The sequence below is a fragment of the Lepisma saccharinum genome, chromosome 30 (assembly GCF_977018435.1).
Source record: "Lepisma saccharinum chromosome 30, izLepSacc3.1, whole genome shotgun sequence".
Taxonomy (NCBI): Eukaryota; Metazoa; Arthropoda; class Insecta; order Zygentoma; family Lepismatidae; genus Lepisma; species Lepisma saccharinum.
In genome coordinates this window covers 21,410,077-21,431,137 of record NC_139258.1, presented here as the reverse complement: position 1 = coordinate 21,431,137, position 21,061 = coordinate 21,410,077, and the positions used below count along the sequence as shown (strand labels likewise).

The 21,061-nt window shown below is 39.1% G+C and overlaps 1 protein-coding gene across 2 annotated transcripts in view; it reads left to right on the top strand.

Moving 5' to 3' along the window:
- The first annotated feature begins 1,532 nt into the window (after positions 1 to 1,532).
- Positions 1,533 to 21,061, top strand: part of LOC145981785 (uncharacterized) — a 60,618-nt gene continuing 41,089 nt past the window's right edge. For both annotated transcript variants that reach the window (XM_083115203.1, XM_083115202.1), the window contains exons 1-4: positions 1,533 to 1,623; positions 13,772 to 13,841; positions 15,832 to 16,033; positions 20,598 to 20,766. In XM_083115203.1, the coding sequence (XP_082971329.1) occupies positions 13,790 to 13,841; positions 15,832 to 16,033; positions 20,598 to 20,766 (423 nt within the window). In that variant the 5' untranslated portion in view covers positions 1,533 to 1,623; positions 13,772 to 13,789. The remainder of the gene's footprint in view (positions 1,624 to 13,771; positions 13,842 to 15,831; positions 16,034 to 20,597; positions 20,767 to 21,061) is intronic.

Sequence of the window (21,061 nt, the reverse complement as noted above, 5' to 3'; positions counted from 1 at the left end):
TGGCCAGCCGCCACTGAAGACTGCAAAATGCAAAGGTGTACTACATGGAAGGAAGGTTTACATTTGGGTATTATGACAAAGGGTCACCCTTACACCCAGTAGGATTGATTGATTTGGTGTTTTAAGTCCACCTTATGCAGAGTAAGGCTAATCGGGACTGGACCTACAGTTTAAAGTAGGATCCGAACCACTATGTGCTTCCACCGGGTATAGAACCCGAGACCCCTTGGAGTCACCCCCAGTAAGAGAGAAGGAGTGAAAGAAAACGAGACATAATGATAAGAGAAAGAGTGATATGAATTAAAAGTAGAAAGAAAGATAATGGAAGATAAAGAATGAAAGAAAGGGAGAATATAAGAAATAAATAGATGTAAAGAGGAAGCAGGATAGATTGAAAGGGACAAGGAACGAGAGAAAGAATCAAGGAAAGACATAAGGAGAAAAGTAGGAGAGAAAGAAAAGTTGAGAAAAGCTTTACTTTTATAAACAAATACGTATTAGTACAGTCACGGACACTTCTGGGTTGTAGCAACGCTATTGACTTCAACAGGATCATTACAACCCAGAAGTGACCGTTACTGTACATGCACGCTATCAACAAACTGTCACGAATCCCATGTTGCATCGGTAAGTGCGCTTTACATCGTGACGTGACAACCCCCGACCAACTATGATAACTCTCTTCATAGTGTAACAGATTGTTGAGATGTCCGAAAAGAATTACGAAAAGAACACCCCTCCTGAAAGTGGACTATGTCTCGCGGGAAACAGAAGTGTCAGTTACTTCTGGCGGTAAGAGCAGTAGTGAGCGAGCGTGGGAAGTTTTCGGTAGGCCGTGTTAAGTCGGAAAATGTAGTCTTGTCGACTGATCACGTTAAGAAGAAATCAAAACTCTGAATCGGTGACTGTCCATTGTTAGTTTTCGATATCCACGTAAACTGGAGGGTCTAAGTTGGTCAGCCCGGAAGCTGCAGTGAGAAGATGGAAACGTGTGCACAGAAGCATTGGTCTGAGCTGATGACGTAATCATCTCGAAGGGATTTTGTCAGCTGTTCCAGAGAGTTTTCTAACTTTGGATCCGAGTTCGCAGAAAGGAAAGTGAAGTGAAAAACTCAGTGTTTACTAAAGGTTATTCTTTAATAAATGTAATTTTTATTGGATACGCAACTTCAGAGTATTAATAAAACCTGAAAATTAATTGTTTCCCTCTGAACGAAGTTAGAAACAACGCAAAATCCAGCTTTATCTTTACAATAGGTAATGATTTTAGATAAGGGGATTTTCTCCCGTAGACATTGAAGGGTGTAAAATGATCATGTGCACACCCAAAACAATTTAATTAATTAATTCAACTCCGTTCATGCCACGACCAACTGAACATCCCAGCGTCAATGGTTTAAGTGGGCAAGCAGTGCTCAACGGAGTCGCCATCTATAGCCCTGACGTCCACACACACAAAATTTATCTGCCGAACCTTATCGAAAGCCAACAAAGTCGACGCTGATAAAATACCGCACCTCACAATCTCTAAACAGAACAGCAGATACGAGTTCAATAAAAACCTCTGCATATTTCTCTACGCGTGAGGCAAGTTCAGACAGGAATCGCAAGCCTGAACGCACGGTAAGTTGAATTGGAATTTATTTATTCATTCGCGAGTTCAGTCTTTGGCTACTCTACTACTTATTACGCCTGCCTATATCTTTAGAGTGACTAGATTCAGTTTAACATAAACACGTGCACTTTATGCATAGATAGACTAACCAGGATCGGACCCACAGTTTAAAGTAGGACCCGAACCGCATGTGCCTCTACCGGGTATCGAACTGGGGTCCCTTGATTACAAGGTTATGATACCACTGTTCATCGGGACGGCCCTACGCGTTTACATTGAGGTTAGTACCTTGTGGTTTGTGCTAATCTACGACGCGAAAATATGGAGTAAAAACTTGTTTCTATACCGAAACAGTACAACAGCACATACAAATTTATCGAAAAGACAAATGTTTCCATTTTATTATGTACTTGGACATGATAAACGCTAACCGTATGTTCAAGTGAAAGACAAGTTTGTGATTTTATTTCTGTACAACGCTAGTTTTGATAATTTTTTTAAAATTTCAAATGGATTTTTCATAAAATCTCGAAGATTGTGTCAACCCCAAGGCTTTCAATTATGGGTGATTATCACAGCATGCTACGACACCAAGTGCCCCCGCTTCGAATCCCAACCTCCGCATGGATGTTCTCTGCGAGTATCGTTTCATCACCAAATCATCGTCGCAATTAGCCTGAAGTGGCGGAAATGCGACGTAAAATAAACGAAGTCAACCAATCAATCAGTAAAATTGTGAGAACCCTCCCTCTCCCCGCCGAAAGTTATTTCTGCATAGGGACATGGTTAGTAAAAATCACTAAAAATCACTAGCACCATTAAATCTAACTCTCCTAACCGAAATCAAATCGATCATATCTGAGAGAAAGTATGCATTTTCTATTGTGTTTCTGCGGCGTGCAATGTTGTGTGTTTGATGTTTGATGGTATTTTTTTTTTTTTTTTTTTGTTTTTTTTTTTTGGTAACAGTTAGTTATATCGGAGATACATTACAATCGGTTATTTTGTGCTTCTCATGCTTCGTACTTACGAATTGTGTATTGCGGAACATAGTTGAAGGTGCCATTATGTTTTTTTACACGAAAATAACATCGATTTTTCACATTACGAGTAATTCTTTTGGTTCCTTTCTTCCGTTGCGGAACATACAATATGGCGCGCACAGCTGTGGATCATCGCGCGTTGTGCTTGAGTTTTGTCAATTTGGAGTGGGTATGCATTGTATCAACTTTTTTAACCGAAAAATACCAACTTTTGTGTTCATTATGTCATCACAAACCATTGACGGATAGCCCCAAAAACCATTCACGTTAGCCCCACAAACCATTGACGGATAGTCCCAAAAATTATTCACGATAGCCCCACGAACCATTGACGGATAGCCCCAAAAACCTTTCACGATAGCCCCAAAAACCATTCACGATAGCCCCAAAATCCATTCACGATAGCCCCACGAACCATTGACGGATAGCCCCACGAACCATTTACTGATAGCCCCAAAAACCATTCACGATAGCCCTAAAAACCCTACACGATAGCCCCACAAACCATTGACGGATAGCCCTAAAAAACATTCACGATAGCCCCAAAAACCATTCAAGATAGCCCCACGAACCATTTCCGGCAAGGTTAGGTTAGGTGAGCATAGTTAAAAAAAATCTAGTAAAAAAAGGCACGTTTGGAAACACTGGCGAGACCGCGTGACTTTCGACGCTCGCGCCATCTGCAGGTACATAATGGAAACAACGGCATAATGTTGTCGCTTTACAGAAAATGCAAGTTCCTTACATAAAAAGTTATTATTTCTTGTTCTGCAGCATTCTATGGTGAAGTTTTCAGTTTCCGCGAAAGAAAATACCTCCAAGAACTTCGACAATGCTACAGAAACTGATTTCAGTAAGTGGTTTCTCCTATAAATTTGAAGAAAAGTGTCTCCGATATAACGAACAGTTACCGTTTTTTTAAAGTCCACTTTATTCACACTAAGGCTAATCGGGACTGGACCTACAGCTTAAAGTGGGATCCGAACCACTATGTGCCTCCACCGGGTATCGAACCCGGGACCCCTTGATTACAAAACAACGACGCCACCACTGCGCCAGCAGCGTGAAATGTGACAGGTGGCACACGAATAACCCTTTAAGTTCGTCAAAACAGGTTTGTATGCACAAGCACTAGAAAAACGATGTTTTATGTAACGTAAACTTTGTCTCAGCGCGCAGGAATTACAAATAACCGAGATATTTGATCGCAATAGTATCATATAAATCCACACGTTTCTTCACTGTAACACATCTTCGCAAGCTAAAACCAACAACATAACATTGTACAGAGCAAGGGTATTGATAACTGATTTAGATATAAACATTTCTTATACAGCTAAAATTTTAGCTCGTAATGAATACTGAAGATTAAATATGCATATTTATTAATAAATATAATAGAAGGATTGTACTTACCAAACAGAAAACAAATCGTCCAACTTGAAGACGTAGACAGGTGTAACGAAGCATAGTCACACACACACGAGAACATATCATTTAAAGTATAATTCCAACCACGAATATCATTTCACACTAGCAATTTGCACTCACACTAGTAATTAGCACTGGTGTATCTCTTCCTCTTCTCACTGGCATTCGAACGTCACTGTTAGCACTTCAAAACCAGATTTTCGACAACCGAAAAATCCCAGGCAGATAAAATTTGCAGCAACGTTTCAAACGTCGAGACCAAACACACGCACAGGAAATAGTTCCGCTGAGACCGGTGTCATTCCGACACAACTTGCAACATTCCGGTTACTTAATTTGTAACGTATAGAAAAAAATACGCATGCACTAACACGACCTAGATCGGTTACAATCACTCACCGAGCAGGCGAACCTGGAACCTTAGATTCGCCAACTGGCCAATCAGTAGGGAGACAAATTTATGGTAAATAAAAACTGAGGAGAGCGGTAAATAAAATGTTAGATCAGCGGTATATACCAGCGGTGGAAAAAAAAAATTGGCACACACCTTTTCATCATGAGAGGAAACAACATACAAAAGAGCTATAAATTGATAAACTACTTCATTTTTATATACTATACACATACACAAGTACTTAGCTGTCCAACCAAAAAGAAAACATCAACACAAAATCACTTCATTTCTAAATTGCTTATCTCAAGTGATTTATTCATTGTATGTATTTAAAGGATATCCTTGCTGTCCAACAAATAAAATAATCACTGCTGCACATACACAAACACATGTTGAAAATCACATGATGATAAACAACATCCATTCATGACTGAACACAAATGACACCATTGTTTCCCTTGATGTGCGGGAACAGACCAATCTTATCGCTGCTACAGCTAGCAAGTTCAATGAAACTGGAAGTTGAGTAGACATTCGGGGGAACAAAGGAATGCAGCTTGACAGGGAGCGAAGGTTTCGAACTGAGATTATGTGCATGGGAAATCCTAATTTGCAGCGTCTTCCTGATGTGATCGAAGATAAAACGTTCTTCAGCTGCACACTTTAGGCAAACGTTTCGTTACAAATCGATAGTTTGCGCGCAAAACCTCGATTGCCGGTTTTTGCGTGTTTTCTACTTAATTTTATGATATTTCACGGTTATTTCGCGAAAAAGCGTTCATTTAGTGGAAAAGCACACATTTCGCATTGCTTCGCGAATAAAACTCATGCATATTTCATCATTGGGGGTGTAGTTACGTGCAGAATGTTCAAAATTGCATCTTTTTTTTTCACATTTCGCGATTTCGCGCATCGCGAAAATTCAATGTCCCTACCAATCAGGTACGCAGAAGCAGCACGGAAATCTCAGAGCGAGTGGAACTTTGTAGCGGGCGAAATTGAACACAACACTTCAGTGCACATGGTTTTGGTTCCTGCTAGTGTTGCTAACCGTACTGTCTTAACCCTATATGATGTGGTAATTACATGGACGTAATCTAAGCATGGGAGGAGGTTTCTAAATGGATTAAAAAGATTCCCGATGATGTGTCAACAATATAATTTCCAAGTTTATGAACCTCAAAATATGTCAAGAATGGAATTGTTTTTCTACAAGCAACTAAATTTACTACAAGTACTTGAATAGAAGCTGTGAAACAACATCAGTTGCTACCCAGAAACAAATTTTAACACTCGGCCACACAACAAGCACACTTACACACATCAGAGTGGTACCTAAGGAGTTCTACGATCAGCGCAATCACTGGTGTACGCAGGATTTTTTTCGGGGGGGGGGGGTGAACTTGTAGAATTGGATGGTGCATAGCTGTGTTGAGTGGGGCAGGAACGTTTTTAATTTGGCGGGTAGAAACATGAACCTCCATATATATGTGTGTGTGTCTGTTCTATATCTTTCCTGTATCTTAATGGGAAGTTTACATAAATATAACGGTTGTCCCACTCGAAGGTAGACCTGCAAAACATCACGTCATTGCGTAAATATTTGACCGCTTGCGATGAAATTTTGAGAAAATGTAATTTATTCCATGAGAAAGGTGACGCGGCAACACTGCACACCGTAGCCGTTGAGGAAGGGCAGCACCAAACAAGTTTCGCGAGTCGTCGTTGTTGGCACCGTGTTTTCAGTGAACTGTTTCGAGAGTTCGTGAATCAGTTGGATGATCAGGAATTGACACTCGGTTGGTACCAACAAGATGGAGCAACATGCCACACTTCTCGAGTGAGCATGGCTGAGGTGGAATCCTTTTTCCCTGACAGTCATTTCAAGAGGATTGTGGCCTCCCAGGTCACCGGATTTGAAATTTCCTACATGTGGTTTTTCTTCTCAATTTTAAATAAAATTCTACATTCTGTAAAAAAGATCAAGATATTAACTGATTTCTACCAAAGTAAAACATTCAGAAACAATAAAGAAAAATGATAGAATAATACTCATATGTCAAGAGCCATCTATTGTTCACCATAGCAAACCATATCCCAACATAGTAGCGATTTTTTTTAAACCTATTTTATTTCAAATTATTCAATAAGAAGTTAAAATCAGATAATATTGTAAAAAACTATTCAAATTTGTTAATATAAAACTTTGTAGAAATTATGTCAACTTGTATTCGATTCTGGAAAGAAAAAATATCAATAAAGAATGAGGTGAAAAAATTATCATCAGCACTACTGAAATAAGATGGCTGAAGCCGAAATCGAAAAATTGTAAGTAGTTTCTTATTTCTTTATCCCAGGTTGCGTTTGTGTTTTACTGAAGCAATGAGACGTGTAATATTCGTATATTTCGCATCAAGTGCTTGAAAAACGTCAGACTGTATATCGTACTTATATAATGTTGCAGTGAGTTCAGTTGAATTAAGCTTACAGACCCACAGCTACATACAAAAAATTCTTCGCAGTTTATGCTGACTGTGTACGTACAGTGGCGCCACCTTATATGATCCGGCGAGTCCACTAAATAATTTGTCGTGCTACTATTATTATATTTCTTATCGTGATTCGTGGTGGAGTGATTACTGAAATCAGTAAATAACAGAACAAAAGAAGTTAGGATCCATTGTTATAGTGGATTAAAATCAAATACATATGAGGGAAGATTAGTGCTTAAGCACACCTAATGTTTTTAAAATGTTGGCACCCCTAGCTGCCTCTCTTTTACATGCCATATATTCGGTATTTTCTAAGACTTCTGGTGTTTCACAAATACTTTTCTATCGAATAATAAAACTGGGCTATGGTTTTGACGTATGTTGGGTTGCTTCATCGTTTAACCCTGTTCGAGCGTTTGTTGAGATCTGTATTATATTAAAAAATAAGTAAAGATGGTTCACGGACTACTTATGAGAGGTCCAAGTTTTAAGGATTGGTGAAACATTGACAAAGTAGTTATTTATAATGGATTTTTTTGCTATACTTTACTATGCAGTACAAGTACTGGAAGTACTATCATTGTATATGCAAAACCGAAATTGGCATTGCTATTGTTGAAACATTGAAAACGATTGATTCACCGTGTAGGAAGAGGCTAGTTCAGGGGTTAGAGCAAAAGTACAGCGCCTTGAATAACGTAGTGTGGAAAACGGCACTGTTCTGGGCTCTCTGGCTGGTTCCACTCGAATATGATACCGCTAGAGGCGCTGATGTTGGTCTCGGTGCATTCTATTCGTCTGCTTATAATGGAAGTAAATGGAGTTTTCGCTGCAACGTCTGATTCTTTTACATGAAGCATTTCTATGAATGTGATAATTGATGTGATATTTAGTACAGTGGTCGCGAAGATATTAACGAGCATTCTATACAGTCGATCACGTTATGTTATCGTTATACTTTCATTAATAATACGGGAGAAAAAATACGCGTGGAATGCTCTTGGTAAGTAAATTTTTTTGTATGAATTAGGTTCATAATTATTATCATCATCATCATCATTTCTTTTAAAGATATACACACTGAAGCATTTATATTTTTTTATATTTACTGTCTCTTTTCTTCCGCTTTAAACTAATCGTGGCAATGATGATAATGATGATTGCATGAAACGACAAGGGGAAACCCACAAAACGTCCTTAATGCCACCGACATGAGTGTAAGTATACTTTCAGACCAATGGGACAAGCGACGCGGGATGTTTACACTGATGTGACTAGTGACACAGACATTTCCAGACTGTAAAATAGCATTCATTGCGCATGAGGGTCGAAACAGCAAACGACACGTTCATATGTCGTATTCGCATGCTACTTGTTACTTCGGTCGGAAAGCTCCTTAAAGGGAGGGTGCTCAGACCGAAGCGACGCGCTACAGGGGAAGTTCCCAACTAAGTGACAAGCGGCAGCCTTGAAGCGGCACTTCAGTCTATTAGCAAGCGTTTGCTGCTAATTGTGCGAACAATTGATCTAGGCGACACGATAAGCCACACGTGTCGCTTTGTCGCTCAAACTGGGCCATTTCCTCAATAGCTTCCAACGTATTGCCGTGGTTTGTTGTTCGCGCATCCGCGATGCAATGAGTGTCTTGCTTTAGGGATATTGCGCACCAAAGCGACACGCGACACTTATCGCTTGAGGATTTCACCAACCGAACGCTGGCCTGTCCTGCCCGTCATGCCTTTACAATGCGAAATGTTGCTCTTGATTGGCTCGTTTCCAAGCGACATGTGTCGCGTCTCGCTTCGGTATGAAAGTTGCCTTAGACCGAAGAACTCGTGTCGCTTGGGTGTGAAATCCTCATATCGTTTGTCGCATGTCGCTTTGGTCTAAAATCTCCTTGAGGAAACGGTGCAGTCAGAGATTGTGTCCCTACGGTTCGAAAGACTTGGGTCTCTTTTCGCATGTAGTTCTATAAAATGCACATACATGGAAAGTAGGTTATTAGATGATTGATATTTAGATAATTAGATATTTAGATAATTGTGACCGTGTGTTTTATGGTGACATGCCAGGTGAACTTTAATGTAAGAAAAAGCATGTGTGCATCAGTAGTTAAAGATTTTCACATCTACAAAGAAAATTCAAAACACATTTCCACCTCACTCAAACATTATGTTATTTCAAACAAAATTGTACCCATATCTACAGCTGGATTTGAACGCGGGTTGAGGGACAGGAATCTAACCTTACCTGATCGTAGTGAGATTGATTTGCTTGGATAATAGAATACATCCCCGTAAATCAATTCCGGTGATACTCCGTAGTTGTTTTTCCTTTTTGCATGAGCCCCAATTACCATTTTAAACGTTCGTTTTTTAAAGTTATTGAAAGACAAAAATGAATATCGGGGTAATTTTAAGGGGTGGCTTTCCCGTCTTCTTTTCTGCTTTCATTTGAATTTTTTTATTTTCCAAAAATTTCGGGGGGGTTCTAGCCCATTCAGTCGCCTCTCTGCGTACGCCAGTGAGCGCAAGAATAGAATCTCTCCACTCTCTCCCACACACCCACACTGAATTGGGTGCACCCCTGCGTGATGTATGGAAATGGTGTAATTCTCGACTTTAATTATTCGCACATTCAAACTCGTGTAGACAAAAGAACACCAATTTTGCGTCAAATACGTGCAAGTGTCTATAACAAAACTCCCCTCTTGTAAAAACTGAACCAAAGTTCGCTTCTTAAGACAAAACTGTCTCATGACAAGGAAAGTACACATTTGTCCTTATTTATCTCTATACTGTTGGGACAATGTACGAGTACATTGCTTTTCTATGGGGTACAGTAAGTATAGTTATTACAACATACTGAGAATCGTTAACAACATAGCATTTTCTACTGCAGCGCCGCCCCTAGATGGGTTCGAGTCCTGGGATATACATGAGACCAATATCCAACATTTTTCAGATATACCACTGGCGCGACGTTCATTATATTTAATTACAAAACTGAGTGTGTTCAATATCAAACATGGGCGTCGCCAGAAATTTTCGCAAGGGGGGGGGGGTCGGGCAAATAATAAAAGTTGAATAGTAGAAAAATAATAACTATTATTACCACGGTTATAAATGTTATTATACAATAATAAATATTGTAAGTTAACAAAATAAATTTTATTCGAAATAATAATATTATTATTATTATTATTATTATTATGTAAATGGGCAGACTCGATCCACCAAACGATTCAATACTAGCACAGCTATCTTCCATTATTTCTTTTGCATTTTATGTAGTTATGTATCTTAAATGCATTTTGATATTAATCTTTGCATGTCTCGTTCAAGAAAAGGCTTTAAATGTTAAGGGGGGGGGTCTTTTTTTAAAGTGTGTTGTGTCACCTCTCACCTACAACTGTAATTATTTGAATTTTCAAAGCTGTGGAACGATTTGTTCTTTGGATAAAATGGTAGAATATAACTTTGTTCCTGTAGTTTTCACTCAATGTTTTCCATGCAATGCATTTTTACTTTGATTATTCTGTTCGAATACTAACTAAATGAACTTTATTTCTGTTCTTAACAATAAGAGTAACAACCTTTCGGCTTTCTTGAATCCTTAAATGAACTATGTCAATTTCCAGGGGGGATCCATCGACCCGTTCGACCCGCCTGCCGACGCCCATGAGAACAAACTATTATCTTACGTTTCAAAGTAGCAATTTTTAATCGTATCCAATATCAATCCCTTTCATAATTCTCTTTTGTGCCGGTCGCCTGGTGGAGTGGTTAGCACATCGCGCTGTGACGCCAGGGGAACCGGGTTCGAATCCCGACCTGGCCATGGATGTTTGTGAGTGTCCACACATCAATTTCATCATGTCATCACTCATCCCCATCTTCGCAAATTATCCAAAAGTGGCACAAAAAGCGAAGTAAAAAAGCAAAGCAATCAATCAAAAAACCCTCTTTCACTCCATTGTTCCTCTTCCATAGTTATGGCTCTGACACAGACATGCTTACGTTTCGAATATTTTTTTTTTGCGTTTAAATGAAACTTTTATGAAAGCAAGAAAGTAGCTTAGTTGCATTTTGATTATTGTGATGTGGTGTACGGCACGAATTTATAACGTAAAATATCGAACAGAATACAAAAAAATATAGAATTACTGCATTTGTTACGTTCTCACGATCAGGAGAAACGAGCAAATGTCACCCTTGCTCAATACACACAAAATTCTTAAGACGACGTCTTCTGTATCAATATTCTTTAGTATATAAGATATTAAAGTTACAAACACCTAGTTATCTCCACGAGAAGCTGACATTTAGAAATTCAATACATTCATACAATACGAGCGGTCGGCAAAAAATCGACATTCCACTCCATTCTGCTGTCAGTTTCGAAGGCTCCTTCAGCCTCTGGTCTGCAAAGGTTTGGAATGCTCTTCCCGAATACGTTTCATCTACTATCTCATCCAAAAGCTTCAAAGAACGAGTTTTATTATTTTTATTGCAAAAACAACAACTGAGCATTAGCTCGTACAACTAAACAACAAAGGCCTCCCCCGATGGCGCAGTGGTAGCGTCGTCGCCTTGTAAAAAAAAGAGTCTTAGTCTCCACACAAGAATTTCCGCAACAGTCTAAGACAATAGTAGTACACAAGAACTGGATACCCCCTCAATTTAATGTTCAATCCCCCTCTAACTAAAATACCAGCCATAATGTAAGACCTAGAGTTGGATACCGCTCCCCTTGTTTAATTCAGAATCCCCCCAGAACCCTCGTGTCAATTAAGGCCTAATATGTAAGAGTTGGATATTTCTCTCCCCCCCCCCTTCGATAATACCCTCAAACACTTCCTTGTTAATCTTTATCTGTATTTCTTTTCTCTTTCCATATTCTCTAATTTTGTTTCTCTTTCTTTTTCTTTTTTCTTTACCATTTCCTTCTGCTTTTCCTCTTTATCTCTTCTTCAATTTGGCAACATCGCTTTCCTTGTTTGCTTCTACTTCAAGAGAAAACCGCCCGCTTGGGTGTTTCTTTTAACAAAGAGTACCGCTCCCTTTGTTAACCGCTGGGGATATAATGAACGCGCGGACTTTTAATCAAAGGGTCCCGGGTTCGATACCCGGTGCAGGCACATAGTGGTTCGGATCCCATTTTAAACTGTAGGTCCAGTCCCGATTAGCCTTACTGTACATAAAGTGGACTTGAAACACCAAATCAACCAACTAAACAAGAACCAAGTAAAACTCTGACATAAAGAAATATTTCAAACTGTTTGCATGTTACTTTAGTCTTGATTTGGAAATTGCGTATGTACACGTGCGCGCGCGCGTGTGTCTGTATTAATGTATCTGTCATTGTATTCTCATAAAAGTTTATTATTATTTTTTCATATATGTCAAATTCATTCATGTTAGACCTATATATTTGATTTTAGTATTATATATATATGTATTGTAACTTTTAATAACCGAAGTTAGGTGGTACAGCCCAATGCTGAATCTCGCTTAGTAGTAAATAAAAATACTTTTCTATTCTATCCAAATGAAGCTTGTCAGGTTGGAAACACTGTCGATTTTGTCAGCCGTCGCGAATGAAGCCTTCTCTCACTTACTTACGCCAAGTCACCGTGGATGAAAAGCGGAGGCAGCAAACGTGTGGTTACGGTTTGACTTTTTATTCAATAAAAGCAAACGATAATTGATTAGAAATAATTAATAATATTTAAACACCACGAGCTTTACTGCATTTGCAACAGATATCAAAGTAAACGTTTAATATTGAGAATTCTGCAGCTGCCATTTAGGCCAGCCCCTTAGAAGACGTATTTTTCTACAATGACACTAATTTATTAAACGAATGATTCTTCAATGAAAGTCTTTACGAACATATTGTAAAGCATTTTCAAGCATTGTCTCACCTTTATGTATCATATCATCATTGAAACAAACCACATTTAAGCAGTGGTGTAGCACCATATCGCGAGGTCTTGGGCGAGATTAGAATTCGTGCTTTAAATATGAAATCTCTTTCGCCTGCCCCCATGGCTTAATGGTTAGCACATCGCGCTACGACGCTAGGGGTCCCGGGTTCAAATCCCGCCCTGGACATGGACGTTTGCGAGTGTCCAGTCATCAATTTCATCATGTCACCACTCATCCCCTGGGTATGGATGTTTGTGAGTGTCCAGTCATCAATTTCATCATGTCGTCATTAAGAATATCTGCTTTTGAGTGATACGAAGTATGAACTTGATGCCGCTCGTGTTGTACGAGATTTGAATCCTATGGATGGTGCTCTCATAAATCATTGAAATACCATTCATCCAGAGATACAAATATAGGTAGTTCGAGTTTACTGAGAAGTATCGAGTACAAAATATTTTCTACAAATGTATTTGTATTGACTCTAGTATCGTCAAAGTATATCGTTTTGTACTGTGTTTTAAGTATGTGTAATATTGGACTGTGCTTAAGTAAGTGTAGTGTTATGTATTTGCTTGTACGTGTGTAAGGGCAAAAATATGTATGTGTGTGTGTGAGTGTGTGTGCCCGTATCTATAGGTTAGATTACCTTTCTTATAATATGTAATTTTTCTTTGTATTTTTTATTTCTCTGTAATTTTTATATTTTTTTCTTTGTTTTTTCAATATTTTAATTATTTCATATTCAATTTTTTGTAAACATGGTCAAGTGGAAGAAAAGGCTCCACAGCCATAACTTCGCCATGTAAAAGAAGACGAAATAAATAAAATAAATAAATAAATATTTCTTTGTCTCTATTTTCCAGGTAATTCCAGAACTCTAAATGAATACACAACTTTGGGCTATCTTATTGTGTCTCTTATTAATCATCAATGGTAAGAAAAAATACCGAACATTTAATACTAGGAAGCAATATTCTTTATGATTATGTATCACTATTTGTCCTAACGCTTCATATCATGGATTTACGTTGCACCCTCTACCCAAATATAGAGATACCGTACTATAAGTAGATGTTTTCTGTCAGATTTCTTTGATTTATGATTTATCTAATGAATTCTTGGAAGTATTGCTTACATAGAAGAGTTAATTTGGTTTGTGAATTATTATTTTTGTTGTTTTCTTCCATCTTTTAAAGCGAAAATACAAAACAATTATTTCATAACTGTCTGCTTCTTGGATTTAAGTCATTTCTGTAACAGCGAAAACAAAAATTGAACTTCTGTGCTGCCATCTATGAACGAAAAATACATGCTTGATATTTTTCAGGGTGTCTTCCGCATTCCCTTTTCAAAACTTATATTCAAGCGAAAACACTAACTCGTACATGACGTCGTCCTATTGAGTGCCGAATGTTAGGTATTGAAGTGTTATTATAGTACCGGGTGTCCCAGAAGTCTTTCCCTGATTACGAACTTTATTCATATCCGCTATATGCAATGTAGAGATGTGAAAGTGGTGCCAAAATGTTGGAAAACTAAGTTTATTTGTTGCAGGTTTCAGTAATGTGGCTGTAGTGTAGCAGTGTCAGTGCCAAGGAATCCGGAATTAATGCTCTTGACATCGGGTAACATCTTTCCATACAATGTTTCTTGGACTTGACAGGATTTGGGAATGAAGATAAATTCCATTTTTTAAATACCAACTAATTGATGGCAGATATTCTAGACGAAAGAATTCTGTACATTTGAAAGTTCCTCTGGACTGTTATTGGTGACCGGGTCTCGTGATACCAGAGGACATGCTGAGCTTTTTCCTGATTTGTGAACATTTCCGGTTTTCTGGGCACTGACACTGCTACACTGCAGCCACGTTACTCAAACCTGCAACAAATAAACTTGGTTAGTTTTCCAACATTTTGGCACCACTTTCACATCTCTACCTTGCATATAGCGGATATGAATAAAGTTTGTAATCAGGGAAAGATTTCTGGGACACCCGGTATATTGGATACAATAGGCAAACATTTATCCCATACTCTGAAAGGGAAGCCGCATGTGGCCTTTGTCTTTCTTTGGTCGCCATTGTTGTTAAGAATTGGTTCTTCATCTGTTTTTACGATAATTGCCTATAACTCAGAGTGAGTTCCATTTTTTTGGGGGGGTGGGAGCATTCTTGACAAACGGTTTTATTTTCCGCCTAGATGTTCGTCCTCTTTTCTCCAAGTCGCACTGACACAATAATATCAGCTGCTTTCAAGATATCATCAGGTCGTGCACGCGAAATCATTTAACGCGAGTTGTATCCACGGCTCCCCTGGAAGATGGATGTCACTCTAAATTTATGTATTTCACACATTTCAGTTACAGTAATTTATGTTAATTATTTTAATAGCGTTGCATATAGTGGTTCGGGTTCCACTTTAAAATTGTAGTACCAGTCCCGATTTGCCCATCTATGAATATACAGGGCGTACAACTGAGAAAAACAAACTTCTGGGACTTGAGAAGCAAAATAATAGAGAGTAAAGAGTATTTCTTTCGCCGTTGGGTGATGAAATCTTATAGCAATTTATAACATTATAGCATTTAGATGCCCCCGAGGCATATTTCACAGATAGAATCCACCATAAGTGTAACTTAGCGAGTTGCAGGGGGCTTTACTCCCATCCCAGGAACATTCAGCCTTGTAAATATTTAGGGTGTTTTTAATAACCTCCTGGGAGCCGAGGTGTAAAATTTAACAGTTAAAAGGTTTTGATTCCGCCCCCCATCACAAAGTTAAGCATCAAGCTCCTCTCTAAAATTTGGCCGCAGAGTTACGTCCATGCTTATCCCTGCATTATACTGGATAGGTACCGTGCTGAAACGGCCAATCAAGTCTTAAGGGAACATAACGTGTAGGTAATCCTTGTTCCTCCCGCAGCGACTCTTCAAATCGAGAGGACTTCGAGGAGAACTATTATACCAGATGAAATCCTTCAGTGCTACCACAACAAGACGCTGCGAGACAGGACCAACTGGCCTCCGATGACAATGGCCACCTTCGTCTCCATAATCGAGAAGGTGCAGACGGATGGAAGGTTTCCTGCCGACATGCGAATATTGGTGACGTCACTGCTACACAGGTGAGAGTATACAAGTCCATCTGCCTTAGTCGAAACCATGGACAGAAGTGCCCATGCGCCAACTGGATTTGTTCAATGTCAAAATAGGGGTGACGGCAGAAATCACAGACTGAAAACGATGAGCTTTTGTTTGAAGCCGTGCATATTCCTGGGTCTTACTTTTCGCACAACATTTGAGCAACAATGTGCTCTGACGTCACGGGAGAAAGTTTTTTAGGATAAATGCCCACGTTGTTAGGTTAAACTAGCTAGGTTTAGTTCTCTTAGGCTAAATAATAATTTTTCATTGATTTATGCTAATGGAACCTAACCTAACCTCGTAGGATATTCTCATATGACGTCAGAACACAAGGTTGCAGAAGTGAAGTGAAGTAAGGCAGACCCGCATAATCCTGGGGCTAGAAATATGGCTAGAGCTTGTTAAGATTTCATTTTAGTGAAGAAATAATTTGTACTCACTTGTGGAGTGTAATATGTAGAGTTATATACTTCTTAGCAAACTTAAAAATTACAATATTTTGTGATGCAATGACTCACAATCTTCAAAATAGTTGTTACAAGTAGAAATATGAAGATTTACTCGCCTCTACAAAATTGTTGGCTTAAAGTTGACCCATAAAAAAAGGCTCACGTTTCCGGTCTGGTACCTGGAGGTCTGTGGCAGCAATGGCATTTTGGGAAGGCAAGGGTTCCGTGAGAACCGTTTGCTGTGGAAACATCAATGAAATAAGCAGAGATATGTTTCACATTATGGAAGGGTTCAGAATGAAAATAAGAACAAGCAAATCTATGGAAACGAAATATCACAGCGTAGTTTGGCTGGTGCTTCTACCTGCTCCCCCTCTCGCGTTTGGAATAGACCTTTCCAGCTAGTTTTGTCTTTCCTAGCTGGACTGTAACCACGTTTGTTACAACCTGTAACGTTTCCCGCGCTAGAGATCGCTCGACAGTTTCTGTACCAATGTTAAACGAGGAAAAGGTCGTCTGCTGGGCAGTGTTGCCACATGAAGGGAAATTCGGACCGAAATTTTAGACAAAAGGGAAATTCGGACGAAAATTTTAGCCGAAAGGGAAAAGGGAATTTCGATTAAAAATACTACAATTTCAGGGACATTTTAAGACATCTGACAACTTTATTACAGTTTATGTTAAGTTCTAGTTTCATATCCACATTTTCATTTTTCCTGTTCTTTTTCCTGGTCCCTTGAATATAGCCTGTATAAATTTATATTTCTGTTAAGTACATCGCTTTTCTGCACCTTCGGATAATAGTGACGATGAGGATTAACGATTATATAGATTCCTGACCAGGATCCAAACCTGCGACATCTGGTCAGGAAAGAATGAAACTGACATGTATGTGAAAAATTTAACATTTTTTATTCACACTGACATGGACTAACGGGAATGCTACTACTACTGCTTCCACCACCACTAATAATAATAATAATTACAGCTACTGCTACTACTACTACTAATACTTATTATTATTAATATTGTATGATTTGCTTAAGTGAAGGGAAAAATTGGTCCAAAAAGGGAAATTTTACCCCTTGGAAAGGGAAATTGTGCCCTCATATTGTGGCAACACTGCTGCTGGGCAGCGAGGAGCGAATGGAAGCCAGCAGAGAAGCGCTTACGTAAGCGCTGTTGCCACATTGGAGTCTAACTCGGATGTATTTTCTTTGTGTCTGCAAGAAGCTTGGTTTGTAAGCGTCGTGCTGATTAGTGGGATGTTGAATTCTTGCATTCCCACGTATCTTATGCGCAACTTGACCTCGGCTTCCCCCGGTTCACTCTGTCGACGGGGCAACGCCGCGTGGTTTCTGATAGAAATGCCAACGATCGGCAAGAGCGGGAAACGTGGCAGGATGCTCCAAACGTGGTATAGTTAGGGAAGTGGGGGTTCAGGTGTCGCCCAACGATATTCATACCGTTGCAACACTGTCAACCATACTTCGCATGTTTTCTTGTGTGTAGCTGAACGTTCATTCGTTATCTTTGTTCTAAGCTCAGATGTGTTGTTTGTTCTCTTGCACTTCTTAGCCACGTAATATTATAAAGTTACGTCAATCGCATGCTTTGGGTAATAAATACATAACAAGAGAAATATCAAAGCGAGAAAGACAGATCAAAAAGCAGACTCATATGCTATACTGCTCGCACTTCCAGCTGGCGGCTGGGAAACAACGAATCAGCGATCAGTTGAATTTTCTTCGACTGACATCGGGCATTTTCGTGTCACAAGGCACCGAAAGTTTCTGGCGGGATGAAACAAATGCAAGAAGCTTAAGCATCTTAAGAATAGCGAGGAATGCAAACAAGAAAAAGGAAAACAGAAGAGGAAGAGGAAGGGATTATCTACGAAGTGAAATGTAAAGAATGTCAGAGTGTGTACATAGGAGAAACGAAAAAGAGGCTGAAAGACAGGTTGAAACAACATAGGGATGATGTACGACTTACGAGAAAGAGAAATGCGATATTTAAACACACGAGAGAAACAGGACATGACATAGAGTGGGATGAGGCTAAGCAGATAGGAAGGGAGAAGAGAATACTAGTGAGAAAATGGAAGGAGGCCAAGGAAATAGAGAAGAAAGGTGAAGAAGACACAATGAACTGGAATGGGGGACTCAAGATAAACAAAGAATGGAAGAAAGTGTTAGAAAGAGGGGAAAGGACAAGAGAGAAAGAGGAGAGGAGAAGGAAGAAGAATGAAGGAAAAAGAGCGTGAGATAAAGAGTCCAACCACATTCTAGATGGAAGTAAATATGTTTAGCCTTTTAGGTGAAAGTACAGTTGACAAGGGAAAGCCACCTGCTAGAATGTTCCAGAACAACTTTCTAATAGTCTGGAGGGGAGTAATGTTTGTGTACATATATCGTCCTGTTCTTGTACCTCGTTACATTTGTACTTGGTACAGAGTCTGAAGAAGACCTTGCTAGAAGGTTGAAACGTTACGCTTAGTTTATGTTTTATAATAAAATAAATCACTGCCTTGGTCAGCATATGGAGTTTTTTCATATCATGAAACAAGGCTTAATGGTGTTGTAACAAATGAGCGTCTGATACACCGCATGTTGCCAAACCTAGTATAAAAGAGGAGAGACGGAGAGTTTGATCAGCGCAGTTACTGAATAAAAGTTGTACAATAGTACACAAAGCACGGAAAATTAGTACACAAATACCCAAACGCTGTACAAACAAGCTAATAGAAACAACAGACATAAACAGACGTATGCTTGGCAACGTTGTAGCGGGAGAGCGATGTTATCCCTGCAGCTTTTATTTTGCAACTGAGGTTGTTGACACTCATCAAGGCACACAACCCTGAAGACCATTGGAGTCGTGATCAGTAGTGACGCAAGTGAACATAAAAGTGACCACGTGACCGAAAGTGAACACGGCACTGCTTCGGTTGTTATGGATTTATGTGCGTCGGGAACAACTGTCTACCAGGCATGCGACTGACGTTACCTTTATAATATTACACCATTTACAGAGTGCAGCAGAAAATTGCAGCTGATCTTAGAAGAAAGACAAAGAAATGATGTTCAGAATACATGGGCTGCTTAATTCATGATGTATTTCATACCTTGAAAATATATAAAGGATTTGGGTAGAGGTGTACCTCACGCGCTTATACGTGTCACCTGCTACATCGATATTAACGACCACTTGGAAGTTACAAGTTTCGAGTCACGACAATTCTTTTAATATTATTTTACACGTTTTATTGCTTATTGATTTGCTTTATTTTACTTCGCTTTTTGTGCCACTTTTGGCAAATTTGCGAATATGGCGATAATATGATGAAATTGATGAATGGACACTCACAAACATCCATGCCCAGGCCGGGATTCGAACCCGGAATCCCTAGTGTCGTAGCGCGATGTGCTAACCACTCCACCACGGGGGGCGGCTTTTCTCACGTTTCAACAGCAATGACCACAGTTATAACTTGCTGAATGAAATATAAATAAAATGTCAATTTTAATGTGTAATTGTATTCGTTACATTTGTAACTTAATCTTTTAATTATAAAGCTTCACTTTGAATATTGTTGGACTGTTAAAAAGCAACAGATATAAACAACTTTCAAGTTCAGATTTTAATATTTTAGCATGCCTAAATATGGAATGGTTATGAATTGCAGTTGTGTGCACAATAAATATATTATAAAGAAGAAGAATTAAAATTGCATTAATAAGATGGAAATATGCAACAGTCGTTAACACTTAAAAAACAGTCACGGTCATTTTCTTACTGTATTTAAATGTCAAAACCGTTATTTCGCCATTGTAGAGACAGGTACGTAGCCACGTGGAGGGCTCAGGGGGATGAAACCCCCGAAATCCTACAAATATCTAATTTAAATTGGTGATTAAGTTTGCTTCCTTAGTAGGATAGAACATCTTGTATAATAAGTTGTAATATACTGAGAAATTCATCTCCAAGGCTTGAACCCTCACTTTTTTGCTTTAGTATGGCGGCTGCTGATAGGGGATGAGCCCCTATAGCCTCTGATGCACAATGTAATTACACCATTGACTCTTTGCCTTAGATTCCGCCTGGATGGGATAGTGAGGGACAAGAATATCCAGGAGACTGAAACAGTTATACCGTACGAAGTGGCAGGATTTCAGTACGATAAATTCAGGATTCTTATGGAGAAGCTCATACCAGGACGTGAGGAACAGTTCCCGGCGGAACTGCTCACAACGGAAGAACAGGTAATGAAATGATCAGTTCTCTTCACACTGTCTAATTTCAAAGAATCTAAAGATTAAAATCGGTGTTTGAGAGTAACTGGTTACTTGTAACGTACGTACAAGTAAAAGTTACTATTTTAGGTATTCTCACTGTAACTTTCAAAAGCAAGTACTGTAAAACCTCGTTAATCCGGACTAATGGGGGGGATAAGTTGACCGGTTTAATGAAAGTCCGGATTAACTGAAATAACCTAAAAGAACAGTAGAAAGTGCATTAAGACTCCGTTTATAGCAACAAAACACGTTCATTATGGCG